General features: G+C 50.7%; 1 protein-coding gene across 16 annotated transcripts in view; it reads left to right on the forward strand.

Moving 5' to 3' along the window:
* Nucleotides 1–11,164, forward strand: part of SLC8A1 (solute carrier family 8 member A1) — a 75,764-nt gene extending 64,600 nt beyond the window's left edge. The window contains exons 3-10 of one of the 16 annotated variants that reach the window (XM_035552875.1): nucleotides 2,624–2,644; nucleotides 3,370–3,387; nucleotides 3,508–3,522; nucleotides 3,889–3,957; nucleotides 4,776–4,906; nucleotides 5,679–5,778; nucleotides 8,916–9,191; nucleotides 10,788–11,164. In XM_035552875.1, the coding sequence (XP_035408768.1) occupies nucleotides 2,624–2,644; nucleotides 3,370–3,387; nucleotides 3,508–3,522; nucleotides 3,889–3,957; nucleotides 4,776–4,906; nucleotides 5,679–5,778; nucleotides 8,916–9,191; nucleotides 10,788–11,164 (1,007 nt within the window). Of the gene's footprint in view, nucleotides 1–257; nucleotides 415–2,623; nucleotides 2,653–3,182; nucleotides 3,201–3,369; nucleotides 3,388–3,507; nucleotides 3,523–3,888; nucleotides 3,958–4,775; nucleotides 4,907–5,678; nucleotides 5,779–8,915; nucleotides 9,192–10,787 lie in introns of all 16 variants that reach the window. The other 15 variants (XM_035552871.1, XM_035552873.1, XM_035552876.1 and 12 more) reach the window with 15 other exon arrangements.
* Nucleotides 11,165–18,812: the final 7,648 nt, after the last annotated feature.

Below are 18,812 nucleotides of genomic sequence, written 5' to 3' on the forward strand. Positions count from 1 at the left end.
TCCCTGTCTGGCTCACTCATGCCTGGCACCTGCAACACCGAGCTCACATCCCCAGCGCCTGCGGGAAAGGGCAGGAGCAGGGGCCCCCTGAAGCCCCCAGGCCTGCCGGTGGGGATGCTCCTGCCCTTCCCCGTCCGCCACAGGGTGATGTGCAGCCGCTTCCCTCCCTCCCCGACCATCTCGGCACCACGGCGGACGTGAACTGCATGCGCGTGCGATGCCAATCATGTGTTTGCCTTTGTCTTGTGTTCCCACAGGAAATTCATTACCCTTAGAATACTTGACCGTGAGGAGTATGAGAAAGAGTGCAGTTTCTTCCTTGTGCTTGGGGACCCGGTGTGGCTACGACGAGGAGTGAAAGGTGTGAGAGTAACACCAGACCAGCTCTCGAGACGCTGCCGTCCGCTTTTCTCTGTGTCTCCCTACTCTCACACTCCTTTCTCCTCGCGCTCTGGCTCCCGGCCGTTTTGCCCTCCCTCCTTCGAAGCTTGGCCCCTTGCAGCTTTTTGCTCTGTTTTTCTTTTCTCTTTTGTTTCGGGGGGACCCCGTCTCACTCACGAGGGCCCCCCTGGAGGACCCAGGCAGGGAACGATGAGCATCGCCAGCCCCTAGGGATATTTTCAGCACACCTGCCTGCCACACCGCAGCCGCAGCTTCATTCAATCTCATAGAAAATTCAGTCTCCAGAAGCAAGCGACACTGCATCATTTTTATCAGAAGATAAAATAGCCTCTGCTTGAGGTAAAATGCCTGGCCAGAGCAGTAATTTTAGCCTTTATTTTTAGCCTTAATTTTTAGCCTTTCTTATGCTGGCACTAGGATCTGGAAATAGCTGAGAATCACGGCACAAGCAGGTAATGCCGTAAGATGCAATCAATCCAGTAGAAATCAGGTTACACTCAAATAAAGTTTCATGGCTCTGCACTGGATAATAGCTTCTCATAGGAATAATAAAAACAATTTCCTCTTTCATCACATAAAATAAAAACATTTCTAAACTAACTGCAAGCCTTCCCAAAAAGACACGGCTCACTTAGTTTTCCAAGATTTTTTTTTTTTTTTCCCCAGGAAATTAACTAAAAATTAATGGCAACAGCTAATCCTGTGCCCTATTGGTGGCCGAGCAAGAAGCGGTTTTAGAGCTACTTAAGATAATTAGTTGCCCTACAACGACCCCTTATTAAAGCCTTTGTAACAAATTGGTAGCAGCATTTGTTCTGGCTTTCTCATTTCTGGGACAAAAGCTCTCCTTTCAGCAGACATGGGGCTGGCACATACTACTTGTTCAGGGCAGAGAGGGTCCCCAGCAGTCCCCATGCTGACCAGGGAGGTGCCACTATATTTCAGCCTCAAATCATATCCAGCAGCAATGCCACATACATTCCCCTTCAGAACAGGTGCCATGCAGGTCAGCTGCACCTTCACCTTTATCAGGTTTCCTGATGGTTTTTGTGACTTGCTGGGTTATATGAATAGCTAGCAGGAGCCAGGCTTGAAAGAAAGAGAGAAAGAGAGAGAGAAAGAGAGAAAGAAAGAGAGAGAGAGAGAGAGAGAAAGAAAGAAAGAAAGAAAGAAAGAAAGAGAAAGAAAGGAAGGAAGGGAGAAAGAGAGAGAGAAAGAGAGAAAGAAAGAAAGAAACAGAGAAAGAGAGAAAGAGAGAGAAAGAGAGAGAGAGAGAGAGAGAAAGAGAGAGAGAAAGAGAGAGAGAAAGAGGGAGAGAGAGAGAGAAAGAGAAAGAAAGAAAGAAAGAAAGAAAGAAAAAGAAAGAGAAAGAAAGAAAGAAGGAAAGAAAGAAAGAAAGAAAGAAAGAAGAAAGTTTCTCACCCTCCTGGTCACAAAGATATTGCAAACTCAGTAGCTGGAAGGCAAGTCAGTATTTTAAAGGATGCTATTTCTGCCTTGGCCATGCTGGGGCTTTTTGTGTGTTTGCCTTTTTTTTTTTTTAGCTAGTTTTTTTGGCTTGATTTTTCACAAGAGGCAGCAAAGTGGGGCGAGCTGCATGCTCGGCACCCTGTAGATGGGAGCATCCCTGAAATGTCACCCTTGGGCCACATAGCCAAGGTGAGGTCTGTGCCTCAGGGGCCAGAGACCCACCATGCACCAAGGGAGAACCTTTTTCTTTTGTTTCAGACACCTAAAATGCTGAGTGACCAGATCTCTGAGCCAAACCTTGCCCCAGACTTTTCTTCTCTCATTGCATATGTCAGAAATGCAGCCTCCGAGTGTAGTTCTTGCTCCCCAGTAGGCGGCTGGAGGAGGTCAAAGCCAGTAGCCACTGCACGTGGGATGTATTGTGTCCTCCCCCGAGGCAGAACTGCCCCCGAGACCAATGGAAGATCTTGCACATATGATTCAAAGGGGAAAAATGAATTTTTGGAGTGTGCCTTTTAACTCATATCCACCCCATGTTTGCAATCATTTTTATTTTAAATCTACAGTCCCATGAAATGTTTCTGTTCCTTTATTTTTAGTGCATCACTCTCAACACTAATGGTGTCCTGCAGCTTTACAGATCTGAAATCTCTGCCCTGGGATCTGGAGTCTTTCTGTGGATATCCCTTTTGATTTCATTATTCATTTACTTTTCTTCTTCTGTGTTTGTCTCTGTCTGTCTCCTTCACAGCCCTGTTGTTGAATGAGCTTGGTAAGCGCGCATTCCTTTTTCTTTTCCATTTTTCCAGTTTGTCTACATATTTTTGGAAGACGATTGATTTTGTTTGACATTTTTCTTTGCTCCAATGTTCTCTTTTAGGGCGGTCAGCACTATTTAAGTAAGCTCAGGTATCTGATGCCCCAACAGCCCTCGGATTAAAACCCCAAAGTCATTACTGTTAATGAGCAGTAACCCGCTGTGGCAAGGAGCGTTTTTTCGGGAGTGTCGTTGTTACAGCCATAACAAACCCACTGACACGCCGGGTTACAAAACCATGCTGTGCAGATTAACCCATCGCCTCTTACACTGGCATGGCAAAAAGAGGACAGGCTAGTGACTTAGAGGTGGGACAGATGGCCAACCCAACTGGAAGAGGTGGTGCAAGTGGTGTCTCCAGACTTGGGGCGTTTAGAGTCCACCCAGCCTCTGTGTTTTCAGGCCGGGGAGGGAAGCAGAGCACCCTCAACCTCCAGGTGGGCTCTGCAGCCTATGTTAGGTGCCGGGGGGGTGGCAGATGCGGCTTGGAGAGCTCATATTTGGGCAGGGTGTCCCCACGCCATCCCCAGGGTGCAGGTCAGGGACTGGCCCCCAGCCCCAAGTGGGGCAGGCAAGGACTCTCATGTCCCTGGGGGCTTCGGGGGGGCTGCTGTGATGATGCTAACCCTCTCTTTCTCTCTTTCTCTCTCTCTTTTTCTCTCATTTTTGGTTTCATCTAGGTGGCTTCACCATCACAGGTATGGATCTCTGCTATCCCCTTGCCCACCCCCACCACCCCTTCTCCTCTTAATGGCCGTATGCTCATCCTGCTCTTTCCTCTCTCTCGGTTTCCTCTTTGCTTTTGTTCCTCCCTGGAGGGAAACTCTGGAAGGGTAAGCAGGCGGCAGGGCCGCCCTTGCTGACACCGCATCCTCTCACAGCACACCCAGCCTGCCACACACCCATCATGGCCACTGCCCTCGGCAGGGCATGGCAGCCATGACACAGCCTGATGGGACGCAGAGCAGCCCCTCAGGAGTGCTGCAAATGATCCTTGAGGCTGACAAGGCTCTGACCGTGAGGCTGGGCCCTTCGAGCCGCTCCCTGTGGTGGTGACAACTCTTCGGGCAGGGGGGCAGCCGGGCAGGAGCCACGCTAACCCCGTGTGCAGTAGGATGTAGAGTTTACTAATGGCACAACGTGGGTGTGCATGGGGTGTGCAGTGCCTCCTGCTGATCTCCTGCTGGTCGCTGTGATAGGAAGACCCATCTTCAGGAAGGTCCAGGCTAGAGAGCGTCCTCTTCCCTGCACCGTGGTCACCATCCGAGGTACCCGCAGCGTGGCACCCATGGGCCGTGGCGGTCTAACACGGACTGACTGGCGTGTTTACGTACTGACCCGGGCAAATTAACTCCTCTCTCCAGCAAATCCAGCCCCTCTCAGCCCCGATGGCCTTCTGCTCGTCCCCAAGGGTGGGCTGGCAGGGAGCAACGTGGGGGTGTGCACAGAAGGTGACAAAATGTCCCCCCACCCTGAGGTTGCGCATGCATTGGTGGAAGTGCAAAGCAACTCCATGGCTCTTGTAGTCCTGCCATTGCCTCCTCTCTCAGGGTTTGGGGCCAAGCCATGCCCTGGGTTTGGCCCCTCACACAGTGCTGGCTGTGCTTTTTCCTCCAACCCCAAGCTCTCCAGCTGCCAGCCTGCTCCCCACAAGGTAAAGCCCTGCTCAGGAGGGTCTCATCCCCTCCTCAGCCCTGGGGCTGCTGACAGCTCTCTCTGCTTGTAATGGGGTGATGGAAATGTCCTAACCACACCTGGCTGCAGAACTGGAGGGCTGGGAATTGGAGCAGCCTTAGTGGTGGTCTGTTCCCCCCAAGGAACTCTGTGGGAGAGGCAGCAGAAAACAGGGATACTCCCCAGCCCTGAGGGTGAATTAGACTCTTCCTGAGGTTGGACGAGTTGCAGACCTCTTTTGCCAGCATTCCCCAGCAAAACCACCTTGTCTATCACTCCATGACCTCCTTCTGCTCTGCTCTGTCGCTCGTGCTCCTACCTGGAGGCTTCCTGACCTCCCCCTCCGATGGGAAGCCAACTCCAGAGAGTGACCGGCCGGACCTGGCTCACAGGTGGGCTCTTTGCTTTACAGAGGAGAACGAGGAGAAGCAGCCACTGACCAGCAAGGAGGAGGAAGAGCGACGAATTGCGGAGATGGGGCGCCCAGTCCTGGGGGAGCACACCAAGCTCGAAGTCATCATTGAGGAATCCTATGAGTTCAAGGTACCACCCACATCCCTATCCTTCTTTTCCTCTGGTTGGGGACCCACCTTTTGCACAACATTGGCCAACACACGCTAATGGCATCGCAGCAAAGTGAGGCAGCTGCTGGCATCACAAGGTCTCAGACCATTGCCTGTGGTTATTACACAAGCACATCAACCAGGTGAGCCTGAGAGCTCACTGGACTCCAAAATGCTGCACGTTACTTTCAGATATAACCTTGCTATCACAGCGATGCTTTATAGTTTACATAAAGGCAGTTTTGAGTGAGCCCTGACCCTGGGACTCCTATGGCAAAGCTCTTATACCCTAAATGCAAGCAATCATTGTCGCTTTGTGGTGAATCCTGCCCAGGAGCATCCCCTGCCCGCTGCAGCCACAGTGCTTTCCCCACTAGCACTGAGCTTCAGCTCCTGAGCAGAGCCTTGCTCAAGTCCCAGTTATTTACAATGCTTTGAAGCAGCCCAGTAAAATTCCTCCCAAGGCATTGTGAACAGGAGCTGCGGCACCTCAGTGTTATTTGCTGTTAAACCTCCACCGAGACCACTCAAACTCCCATCATGAGCAGGTTTCAAAAGGCCTTTTTGAGTGGCAATGAGAGGAATTGGAAATACTTACATTTGCTTTCACTGCTGGGACGCTTGACCTCAGCTTAGCATCTGCTAAGCTTTTTCCATAAGCGTACAGCTGTAAGCACCAGTGCCAGTGGGTTTTAGCCCAGTGCCTCCAGTCCGATAGCCCCTAATTCTCTCTTCTGCGTCTCCATCTGCAGAACACAGTGGACAAGCTCATTAAGAAGACGAACCTGGCCCTGGTGGTTGGCACAAACAGCTGGAGGGAGCAGTTTATTGAGGCTATTACTGTCAGTGCGGGTGAGTTTAGACTGCTGCTCCAGGTGAATTACGATCAACCTTGCTCGTGTCTCGGCTTGGCCATACCAGTAATACAGATCGTAGTGAGGCAGCAGGAGGAAAAACAGGCGGTGGAGTTATTTACAGCATCTGCATAAATAAGACAGATGATTAAATCTTTTCGTGAGATCACCTTGTCTGATGCGTGGGAAACCTCCTGCAGTAAGTGTGTAGCACCCAGCAGAGAAACACTCTGGGTGCTACCAGATGGCAGAGGGGAAAATTCATTTCAGTGGGAGAGATCTGGGGGGAAATAGCAGTGTTTCAAGTCAGAACAGCACGGAAGGTGCTGGTGGGAAGTGGCAGTGCTCGCCCTCTCTGGTGCTCCCTGCAGTGGGGACAGTGCTAGGGTGAGGGTGCCCAACCCTGAAGACAGTCACTGTGTCCCGCCTCAGATAGCCAAAATTTGCCCTTGACCCCTTGTGTTCAGGACAGCAATGCTCCTGCTCTTCCAGCCCTCTGTGGTTATGGTTCAGCAGTAGATTATGGCTCAGCTGTCCAGTAGCTGCAGCAGCACATCCTATCTGTGCTCATATCAGATCATACCAGATCATATCTCCCCTCTCCTGAAGAACTGCCTTTCCCTCAGAAATACCCTCCTGTACTGCTCTCACAGGGACCAGTGCCACGTTTACCATTATGCCCAGTATAGGATATATTAGCACTCCCATTTCTGTTGTAGGTAAAATAAGGTCTGTCACAGATGTGGTTTTAACAGCTGGAGATGTTATAACTCACTGGCTGGATGTTACAGCCTTACAGTTCAACCTGGGCCCTGCATCTGCAAGCATTAGGGCAAAATCAACCAGCCTAGATTAAATTACTGGAGAAGGCAGTCAGAGCCCACCCAGCTAATTTTGCATTGAAATGCATGAGGGAACACTCACACTTCCTACCTCGAGCTCCTCTGTACATGGCAACCCCTACCCAGTACAAGTTAATTACAAGTGATGGCTGTACCATTTACCCTTTGCATCTGAAAACGAGGACAGGACATCGCGCAGCAGCTATGCCCTCAAATTGCCATCCCTCTTTTTGTAGCATAGTTATTCTTAGAGCCTCCAGCCAAGAGCCTCCCATTATTTCGGATACAGCATGAACATATCAAGCAAGACAATCCTCGCTGCAGGTTTTATAGCTAATAAAATAATCTATGCCAGAATCAATTATTTAATTGGATCCCATATTAAAGCAAAGATAATCACTGGTACTTGGATCTCATCTCTGTGAAGTATGTAAAAGACTGCAGTTACATGAAAGCCCCGTCACCACTACTCCTTGAATATACAACTACCATCAGTGCTAATAGGATGATTAACAGACATTTAATAAATGTGGCATAATTCAGTGGGCGTGAGCTGTCCCTTGCAGCTGGGGAAGATGAGTTTGTCTCTGAGCTCTGAACCTAAGTTTTTGCTAGGATTTAGCTCCTCAAGCAAGAACTTGCAGTTTGTGAGCTTGTACCTGAATGGGTCACAGCCCAACTTTGCTCTGCATTTCAATTCACCTTAACAGTATCTGGCCAGCTCTTGGAAAGAGGGCCATTATTCCTGCTTAACGAAATGATGGACAGATGTGGATGAGCGTTATGACAGTGGTGCTCATGTTCATTTTTCAGTCCATTTTATCATCTCCGTAAAGATCTAGATCCGCAACAGTCCTGCTGCCAAGTAGCTTGGGAAGAGGATTAAAATACCTGCCTCAAAATTACAGTGTCAGCACAGTGTTTCCTGCCAGTACCAGCCTTTGTGCAAAAAGCAAAAGTCCAGCCTAGGCTTCCCAGGCTGAAAAAAATGTTCCTTATCTCCACCACAATGCACAGGAACGGGGCATTTATATCTGCCAAAATAATAATACCATGCTTCCGATTAGCTACTGTTTCTGCCATAATGAGTGCAATGCCTTAAAGCCAACCAACACATCATTTTCCATCAAGTTATTGTACAGACACCAAGTTTCCCACTGCCTCTATCCTACGTCTTGATCTGCAAAGGCTCTTCAAAGCCAAACGATACGTGTGCAACATTGCACTCCAGCAGGGTGCCGAGTAGGACTTTCCCAAGGTTTATTCCTGTAGCTTTATTTAGCCAAATGTTGAAAACACACAAAGGTGGAAATGTCCACCACCCAGGGTAGGTGTCCGAAGGCTTCACCACTCTCCTGGAGGAGACATTTTCTCTGGCTCCGTACCTACCCTCTCCCCTGCAGCTGGATCTCTGCTGAGAGCCCCCAGGATGCCAGCAAAGTTTACATGCGCTGGAGCTGGACCAAACCAAGCGCAGGTTGGCTCCCTTTACAGGTTACCAACACTCTCGTGAAGGACTGGACTATCTGAGGGGTCCCTGGGCTTTTTCCTTTTCTTGCTTCCATATGCTGTGGGAGCCACGAAGGTGCTGGGGGGCCACGAAGGGCTGAAACTTCAGTGCTCAGGGTTTGGCCACCTTCTGAGGAAGTAAGCCATGTCTTGGTCCCCCATTTGGCTTTTCATCGCCACCTTTGCATCAAGGCAGAAACCAGTTGTTGTTATGAGCAATAACGAAGCAAGCAGCACTCGAGCAGCTTTCCCCAGTAGCTCCATTGTCATGGCATGGAGCCCCCATTTAAATGTGGAGTTAATTGACACCTACGGATTGGACATGGCATACAGCAAGACCACTTGTTCTCCCTGAGGGAGACTTTATACATTTTGTTATCCAATTAAACATCTGCGCTGTGGGGGAGGATGTGAAAAGGAAAGTAGCCCTTTCTGTAGACTTTTCGGAAAGTAGCCCTTCTGGGGAAAGGGCTACTGAGCAGGGGCCGAGTCTCAGAAAGCATCTGGTGGTCAAACCCAGGCAGAGGTGCTGGCATGAGGCTTTGTGTTTTCTAACATGCAGGTCAGTTTTCAAGACTGATGCCTCTGGAGGGTCTCTGTACAACAGAGAGGAGCCAGGAAAGGTCCTTGTGCCCCCTTGTTCTTTGCCCAGAAAATGAGATATTTGGAAGTCAAGGTTTTCCAGGGCCCGAGTCATGAGAGGTGATGTTTGGGGGCTGCAGGAAGCACAAAGGTTTTGCCAAATTGAATGAGCAACTAACTGGGCACTGGTGGTTTTCTCCAGGGGAAGACGACGACGACGATGAATGTGGGGAGGAGAAGCTGCCCTCCTGCTTTGACTATGTGATGCACTTTCTGACCGTCTTCTGGAAGGTCCTTTTTGCCTTCGTGCCCCCAACAGACTACTGGAATGGCTGGGCTTGCTTCGTCGTCTCCATCCTCATGATCGGCATCCTGACAGCTTTCATCGGCGACCTGGCGTCCCACTTCGGCTGCACCATTGGCTTGAAGGACTCGGTCACTGCCGTCGTGTTTGTCGCGCTGGGGACATCAGTGCCAGGTAAGGGCAATGGCAGTTTATTGTAAAGGCCCATCTCTGCCCAGACTGTGCTGTATCTATTTCTGTGGACAGCCTCCGTGGCATTTGCTCTCAGTGTAGGAAATGAGTCTTTGATTAAAATGCTACCTGTGTTGGCACTTTCTGAAAGTCTTCTCCTTTGACATTGTCTCCCAGGTCAGGTAAGTGCCTGTTCATACTCAGGGTGCTCTACTCAGCACAGGCACCTCTGTATGAGTCCAGATTTAGCTTTGGTTCAGGTGGATCGAGATGCTATTGAGCCAGGGAAGCTGCTAGAAATGCCACTTGTGAAGCTGCTGGAAGGCCGTGACCCTGCAGATATTTGGAGATTTGTCTATGAACAAATGGCCACCAAGCTTCAGAAGACAGCAAAGACTGAAGACCGACCAGGGAGAGTAAAAACATGAGTTTCCATTGCCACATATTACTGTGCTGACCAGGCACGGTCTAGATCCTGGAGATGGGGCTGCAACCCAACCTGACCACCTCCTGCTTCAGTCACACGTTTTCTCACCAGTCCCAAACCTCCAGTGGTCAGCACTTGGGTGCGCAAAGACCTTGAAACTGTCCTAATGCTATCAGAGCCCAAAAAGGAACAACAGAACCAAAAGGGAGAACAGATTCGGGCAGAAGAAGGAGTATTTTTTAGATTTCTGGCACTAGAACTTTTAGGTGCAAGTTTTGTAGCACTGTCTCATACCCTTGACAGCCAAAGTCTTCCCTTCTGTTTTTGTTGACAAAAGTTGACATTTCAGGAAACATTTAAGAGAAAAAGAGAATATCTTTTTGGGATATATTTGTCTACTCCTTTTTCAACTGGCAGACACTCACAGATGGTGTGGTGTTATCTGGGCACTATCTGAGCTGCTGGGCTTGGATGTAAAGCCAACACTTCCTTACGGCACAGGACAGCATCGTGCTGGTCAACTAGCCACAAGATCTGCAGAGTAAAAGGCCAGGCATGTTTTTATCACAGAGTTTTATTTTTGTTGCTGGTCTTGAAGCTGATGGAGCACCTGGGCAAGTATGCATGTATCTGCCTGTATTTTCTCCCCTGTTAAATGGGTGAAAGTTGAGCACTTGTTTCCCAGAATGTCAGGGTCTTCAAAGGACACTGGGCTTTAGTGAGGCAAAAAGCATTGGTGAGAAATCATTAAAGCAAACACAGAAATGAAAATACAAAATTTAAGCAGACCTGAGAGATGGAGACAGACCATTCTAGCTCCCACAAAACTCTCCCAATCTTTTGACTTCTTGGATAAGTCAGCATATTAGTGGATGTGGGGAAGGGGCCAATACACTGTAGTACTGGGAAGAGCTGTCTCCAGCTTGAAGCACCATGGGAATCTGTGAGCCATACTGGGGGAAGCCCCATATAACTGGACTTTGAGATTTCCCTCCTAAGCATTTCTGGACCTTGACTGTCCTTTCTCAGGAATGCCTGTAGGCAGGTCCATACCTTTACCAAATGTCTTCACTCCCCCAGTGACGCTTTTGACTTCTGTCCCCACGCTGCCCACCACCATCCCTCCTTACCTGCCTGTTCCCTGAGGGTTTCTCTCTGCCTTCCCTTTGCAGACACATTTGCCAGCAAAGTAGCAGCGACACAGGACCAGTACGCGGACGCCTCCATCGGGAATGTCACCGGGAGCAATGCCGTGAACGTTTTCTTGGGCATCGGGGTGGCCTGGTCCATCGCGGCCATCTACCACGCGGCACACGGACAAGCCTTCGAAGTCTCGCCCGGCACCCTGGCCTTCTCCGTCACCCTCTTCACCATTTTTGCTTTTATCAGTGTGGGTGTGTTGCTCTATCGGCGGAGACCCGAAATTGGAGGTGAGCTGGGCGGGCCGCGGACTTCCAAGCTGCTCACATCCTCACTCTTTATCCTCCTGTGGCTCTTGTACATATTCTTCTCATCTCTGGAAGCCTACTGCCACATAAAGGGCTTCTAAAGGAACAATCAGAGATAGTAAATATATATATATCTATATGTATCTATATAGAGCAATATATAGGTATAGATATAGATATAACGCTGTGTATAATGAACAGAGAAAGAATAAAAGAGATTTGCCATGTTCACACACCTGCTGATGGAAAGCGGCTTTGGAGCGTCCTTTGAACTAGGAGGGACCCCAAAGCCGGCCGGACCCCCTTCCCAGGGGTCCCCTCTTTGCAACTCTACCAGCGAGAGCAGCCGGCAGCGACCGAGCCCTGTCCCATCACTCTCACCGCCCCCCCAGGAGGATGGATGCGAAGGCGACCGGGGCGCGTTGGCACAGGGAAGGCCGGAGTGGCTGGTGAGAAACGGAGCCGGTGGGCAAGGGAAGGAGAGGCGAGTGAGGGTCCTGACCTCCGAGCATCCTCCATCCGCCTTCGCCACTTGGGAACGTCCCCTCTGGCCCTGTCAGAAAGAAGCGAGAGACCAGACTGAAGAAAAAGGGGAAACTGGGAGCTTTCTAAGGATAGAACACAACCATTTTCGTCATTCGATTTTTTTTTTCATTTTGATGTGTGTATAATTAGCATTTCCCCTCCCTTCCCCCCCCCCCATTTTCTCCTTTTCCCCCACCCTCCGTGCTTTGGGGACGCAGCCTTGTGTCCAGTGTCCTACGCTGAGGTCCCACAGCGCCCGTCCTCTGCCCAGCCCATCACCCCCACCTTGTCCACCCCCCGGGCATGCTGTCGTGGTACTAGTAACATTTTGCATGAATGAAACGAACCCTACCTGTATATAGCATCCTATAGTGATAGTCCTTCCAGCCATGTGGGTTGAGCATTGCAGATACAAGTGTTTCCTTTTCACCTGGTTTTATTTATTTTAGGTAGTTTAGTTTCTCCCATAGTTTTTTTGTTGTTGGTTGTTAGTTTTTTTTTTTGGTTGTTTGTTTCCTCTTCACGGGGAGGGAGGGGGAAAAGAGGGAAAGCTTTCACTATTCACTGCTCCGCGCACGGGTCCCTGAGAAGCAATAACAGCCACGTGGGTGTTTCTGTGTCCTCGGGGGCCAAGAGACAGCCCCTGTTTCTGAGTGCTAAGCCATCGGGATCAGTCCTCAGGGCTGCTCCTTCCCCACAGCCATTTGGAGGCAGGACAGTTTGGTGTGAGAGCTGAAGGGCCATAATGAGGTCTCCCACAACTCTGAAGGTAGCCATGAAGCATTCCCTGAGGAAAAAGGACACGTTTGCACCGCCAGCAGTGCTTAGCACTAGGCATTGCCTCTGGGATTGATCATTCAGCACGCAGCGAGGGTGAGCTCGGTGCCGAGCAGGGCACAGCCCTGGCACAGAGATGAGGTGGGACCGGTGGCCTTGGCCAGGGTGACAGAGAGGAGGCAGAGCAAAGGGAATGCATCCAGCAGGGCATCTCCCCTCCGAAACCAATGGGAAGGGTGAGATGGGGCAGGTGTCGCTCAGCACCACCCTGTCTTTCCAGGATAAGGTTGTGCATGGTGTTGATGGGTGTCTTCTCACCCCACACCACCCACCTGGTGGCCCAGCCAGGCAAACCCCCAGCCTGCACGTCACTGGCGAGCTCCTCCGACCCGGCTGAGAAGCACCTCTGTACCTCAACCGGTTGGCTGGGGTATCTGTACTCATTTTGAACAAGCTGTGGAAACTTCAATTAACCTGTTGTAAGATTTTCTCCAAGAGTCTAAAGATATATTTTTTTTCCTTGTCAAAGCTTTTTTTTTTTCATTTTTGAAAGGTTCTTGGGGTTTTCTTTTGGGTTTCTCATTGTTTTGGGGGAGGAATTGAACACAAATGCAGGTTGTTCAGGTCTGCAATTACCTTTATGTACAATGATTTCATTTTCATTTGTTTGGCTTCATTGATTTTTCTTTGTGTGTATTGCCCACCACTATAGGCAGTGAGTCCACTAATTGTGATGATCCTTATCAATGGTACACGATGCACAGACAAATAAAGTTTGTAATGATTCCTCATGGATCCAGTAGTGCTCCTGCATATTCTCTATGGAAAACCCTCCCCTTCCCACTCCTTGTCTCCCTTTATGTTGCACCCATCTCTTATTTATTCATCGCTTTGCCTTCGTTGTGTTTCTGCTGCTGATGGGGGTGTCGGGGCCTCCACGCACACCTTCCTGCCCCACCTCACAGCTTTCCTCTTGCTCCATCGCCGTCGAGCTCAGCGTGCTGGGGTGCAGCGGCGGCTCTCAGAGGGACACAGGAAATCGCCCAAGGACAAAACTTGCAAGTGAAGCCCTTTGGGGGCCAGATGCTGCTCCTGTGCTGAGCGCCCCATCAGTGTTGGTTTGCCCCAGACTCAGGGAGAGTCATGCAGCTGCCTGCGAGGACCTTAGCAGCCCTTTTTGCCCGTGCTCCCCAGTTGCACAGAACTGCTCCTGTTTGCTGTTCATCCAGCCTCGTGGTTCAGCTGGCAGGGCCCCTCCAGGCAGCGCACACATGCGGAGGGCTCCACAGAGGGACGCTCAAAGCTGCAAAGAGCCCAGGTCCCCTCCGCACCTTTAAAATGTGTCCCTTTGCAGGGGACCAGGCTTAGGTCCACAGCTCCTGGGGCGCCGGCAGGCTCAGGATGGGGCTGCACAGACAGTGAGGCCGGCAGCAGCAGCAGCGCCTGGCTTTGGAGCTCCAAAGCAGGTAAATGATGTTCCCCCACAGCCGGAGGATTTCATGCAATCACTGGGCAGCACGAGCCTGGCCTTTTCCCCAAAAATAAACTAGGCTGCTTTTTGCCATCCGAGCCACTGACCCTCCTCTCCCTGCCAGCACTCAGCATCCTCCAGGATGAGTGCAGCTCAGCCGTCAGCCTTTGTCAAGCCCCAGCCAAGCGCAGTCGGTCACGCCCGTGTGCTCCTCCCAGGCAGTGAATTGTGAGAGCGAAGCAGTTCTCCTGATCCAGTAATTACATCTTCCGAAAGGTGATGCTGGTATTTCACTCTCATCATCCTTTTGCTTCTCCAGGATGAATCACAGTCACCGAAGTCATTAACAAGTCAAACGGGACGCGTGTAGCGGCGTGGTTTAACAGGCGGTAAATAAGCGTTCTGCTCAGAGAGCTTTCCAGCGGGAATGATGGAGTACTGCTTGCTTAGGACAAGGCCTAAATCACACGGTTAACACCAGCCTTGTTTGTGCAATTATTCTCCGCCAACCCCATGCTTTTGGCATCTGCAATGAGCTTATGCAAAGAGTGACACCCGTTTGCCCGTAAACTGCACTCCTCCTCGAGACGCACGGACTCTGGAGGTCCCTGGTGCCAGCATTTGTGGGTTTTTCTCCCCGTTTTCATCACTTCCTTCAAGGACAAGAGGGCAGAGGCGGGCTTTGTACCCTTTCTGGTAGCCACGTGCCTCAGATATGTCAGAAGTCTGGATGCGGTCTGTAAACTTGCCGTGCTATTTCTGCCGTGGGTGGGGAGGAGAGGAGCAGAGGCTGTGTGTTATTGTTAGGGTTATTTTTAAGTGCTCGGGTAAGAACTGTGCGCAGCAGTGTTGGGGACCATATCCATACCTAGGGAGGAGCTGCCTTACCAAGGGGGAACAGCCAGAAAGCGTCGGTGTGCCAGGGGCAGAGAGAAGAGGGAAAAGTTCATGCCAGAGGGTGTTACTCCGGGAGAAGCCTTTGCATTGTTTTTCCATAGGCTTTGGCACCCGCGCCATCCGGGGAAGCGTTTGCAGAGCACCAGGAACCCCTCTGGCCTCTCCCGATGACCGACCACACGCACACGCACAGCTGCAGGAAAGCCTGTTTATCTTGTAAAAACTTGACTTGCGCAGGAAAGCATCCAGAGGCATCTGTATTCTCGCAAAATGCCCCGGGGGACAATAAATACAGCCGGATTCCTCACCTTTTAAGGACTTGAGCCTCCCTCCTTTTGGAAGCCGAGGTGCCGAGAGCCTCTCGCCAGCCAGCGACAGCCCTCGTGCGGAGGGACAGGAAAGCTGCCAAGGCGGGTGCTGCCAGTGGGATGTCCAGCATCGGGGAGCACGGGGACAGGGGGAGCACCAGGGGGTCTCACCCAGAACTGGAAACCCCATTTTAGGTGCTGCCACGGCACGCATCCCCACCTCGACTGCTGTGGCTATGGGTGCATGTCTTGGTGCAGCTGGTGGTGGGAAGCAGTATCAGCACCACAACCCCAGCACCTCGGAGTCGAGGCCGTGCAAGCAAAGGAACCTGCAAGTTCCCAGGTCAAGGAGGAGAGAGGATGGGCATGCTGAGCCCTTCCTGCTCATTCTTATTGCCCTGCTCTCCCTCATTCACAAAGTCTGGAAGATTAAACATTTCTGCTGAATTTCCACCGTTATCAAGGCCCGTGGACATTCTAGTTCCCCTAAACCCAAGCCTGGCTCTACACTTCAGAGCAAACTAACTGCTTTAACGCGGGGTTCGAGACCCATCTCAACTCCTTTACCTCAAAACAGTGCCTGTTCTCAGTGCTCTAAAAAAATATTTACCCCATTAAAGTGGGCAGAGTTTGATTAAGACCCAGCCCAGCTGCGTAGTGATGGCATGAGGATGTTCTAAGGAGGGCACAGGCAGGAGACAACATCCTTCTTGCTGTGAAACCTTCAGATGCAAGGACTTGGGATGCTTAACCACACTTAGAGCTCCTAAACCCTTGCAGGGCACAGATGACAACCATGGGGCTCTCTCCCTGCACCCCTTGACCTCTCTGTAGAGGCTGGATTTATTTCCTCTTTATTTCTAGTTCCAAGCCCACGTCCCTGGCTGCTATCAGCCATATTCAGGGGTAATAACGAAAGCCTTTGGAAACTGGTGGCTTTGTGACTCCTAAGGATCCAGGAAGGTGTGCGACTGGATTGCTCCTTGCCTTCAGCTCTAGCCCTGTGCGTTGGCTTGGTCTCGCTGAGCAAAGAGAGCTGCAATTAGATGCCCCGTGGCTGGACTCCCCCCAAGCAGAAGGAGATGAACGGGCACCTGTTGTGCCTTCATTTGTTGGCTCCGTGTGGCTCCCCTTGTCTGCCCAGCTCGTGAGCAAACATGCTCGCAGAGCGAGCCGGGCGGGAGCACTGCTCATCCTGCTCTTCATCGGGAAGCAGGCACAGCTTCCAGCAGCTCCAGAGAGCAAAAGGCTATGATAATGCTTTGACATGATAGCTGCTGCGTTAGCGAGAAAGAAAACTCTGTATTTTTTCCCTGATGACAACTCTGCTTCTGACAAGGCTTGTTCAGCTCTTCCGTTTTTATTTATTTTTTTCCACAATGCATTAAGACCTCAGCTGTTAAGCAGGAGGCTCAGCTCTGCAGATAACCCAGCTTTCATGACTGTCTGTTGAGGACGTGGCTCAGCAATCTGGCAAAACAGTTTTGTTTGTGGATGGATGGGAGAAGTTGCTGAATTCTCCTAAGTGTCCTAGCTCTAGCGTGCTGCTACGTGGAGGTGAAAGCCACAAAATACCAGGTTTGGTAGGACATAGCCCTCTGCTTCCCGGGTCTTTGTGCCAAAGAGATGTGGCATGAGGTGTGCTGTCAAAACCAGGACTTCCCGATGGGCACCTTCATACCTCCCACGGCCCATGGGTTGCCTGGAGAGGTCCCTGGTGCTCACCAGGCCCAAATACTGCTCTTAGCCAAGCAAGAAGAGGGTACGGAGTTTTGCTGTCTCCAGACAGCGATCCCTGCAGGCAGAGCCAAGGGTGAGGCCTGGGCTCCCCGTGTGAGCACCAGCCCTGATTTCAGCCGGAGAGGCCTGGAAGGAATGACCGTAATGTTCTGACAAAGTGGAAAACGAGACAGGAACTAGGCAAAAAGCAGCTGTAGGAGGAATTTAGGAGTGATTTTCCCCTGTAATGGAGTGGCCCGGTTATCTCGATGCTCGAGCGACCACTCCAGCTCTCAAAAGCCATTCCGCACACTTGAAGCATGGGGAAAGCAAAGCAATGTCTCCTCTTTTTGGAGCAGAAAACAGCCTCTTGCCACGAGCCTGCAGAGGACACAGAGGTGCAGCCCTCTTGGCCAAGGCCCAGCCAAGCCAGCAGCTTCTCTGTCCCGCTCTCCGTTCCACCAGCGAGGCGGGCTCGGGCCTCCCATCAGGGCAGGAGATAAAGCTCAGAGAGACTTTGTGGCCCTAAAAAGCCAGGGGAAGGGCTGATGCACCCTGTGAGGTGGGCGCTTTCCTGCTCTCCCGTGACAGCCGCCCAGCACCCCCGGAGCTCCCTGCTGTCCCTGGGGGCCGACGGCTCCCCCCCCCCAGCTCGCGCTTCCAGCCTCCCTCCCCACCATCTCTCTTCCTCTTCCTTGTGAGCTCAACGGCACAATGCAGCTACACTCTTTGAAAAGCCATACTATTTGTTGGTACGACTCTTTTATGACTGTCGATTTATATATATTTGTTGATAAAAGAGGCCATCTTGGGAGACGCTCGTAGTCGACTGGGAAATAATCACCCGGTGCTGTATATTCTGTACATGCTGTATAAACAAAAAATCAAAGTATTTAAACCTAAATGTTCGTGGAGAAGGGGTTGGGGGGGAAGGTCGGGACCGGGCCACCCGGCATCCCAGGGGGTGAGCGGGGACATGGGGACTGGGACCTGGCATCAAAACCGGGGCAGGGCCCAAACTGGGGCCTTCAGCACCACTGCCATCCCCGTTCACGACCAGTGCTCGGCTACCCGGAGGCGTGAGCTCCAAAAACCCACTCCCTGCTGCCTTCAAGACCATCGGAGGCGGCCGTGGTAGCCCAAAAAGTCATGCTAAGCTCATCTATTTTTATATATTCGTGGTGTTTTCCTATTGATAGAGAGTAGTGAACGAGTAACCCCGTAGCTGAAAGTGAAATGTTCCAAGTAACTATACGACTGCAGAAAATGTTTGTAATAATAATTTATTTGAAATATTCTGCCAAAGATAGCTCTCTAATGACTTGTAAAATGTCGTTTCTCTCTTTTTGCTCTGAATGTCATTGTGAAAGCACCTTTCTCCCCGCTCTCTTTTGAAGATTTGCTTTTTTTTGTATATTTAAGGGCAACGAAAGACGCCAATGATTTTTTTTAATTATTTTATTTTAACCGGAGCAGTAAATGGAGTAGCAGGGAGGCGCAGGATCACTTTTTAGCGGTCAGGTGAAGAACAGGACCCAGCGGAGGAGAGCGAGATCAGGGCCCCCTAAAAGCCATTCCCCGAGAATCCCGAAATCAACCCCAAAATCCCAGGAGGGGATTCCCAGGGGAGCCCCAGCCACTGCAGGACACGGGCAGATGGTCTTTACCAGGGAGAAGCTGCCCAGACAGGTCTGTTCAGAAATTACAGATTTTTTTATTTCGATTATTGTTTTTGTGTAGGGAAAAGTCTTATTTCCCTTCTTCATAGTTTCCTCTTGAAAGAAATTTTTAACACTGGGAGAAAAAAAAAAAAAGGCATTATCTTTAGTGATCCCTACACCTGTTGCACTGGAAATCCCTCCTCGGCCGCATCTTTTAGGCTCCACCACATCAGAGAGACTATGGGCTCAGGTTTCTGTTGTTTGGTCATTTGGGTGTGGGGTTTTTTGTTTTATTATATTTTTTTTTGCTTCTGAGCAGATCCATGGTTTCTTATATTTCTTGGTGGTAAAGAGCCAGAGGAATCGACTGGTAATAAGGAAACGGGATGCA

This window comes from Cygnus atratus, chromosome 3 (assembly GCF_013377495.2).
Source record: "Cygnus atratus isolate AKBS03 ecotype Queensland, Australia chromosome 3, CAtr_DNAZoo_HiC_assembly, whole genome shotgun sequence".
NCBI classification, from domain to species: domain Eukaryota; kingdom Metazoa; phylum Chordata; class Aves; order Anseriformes; family Anatidae; genus Cygnus; species Cygnus atratus.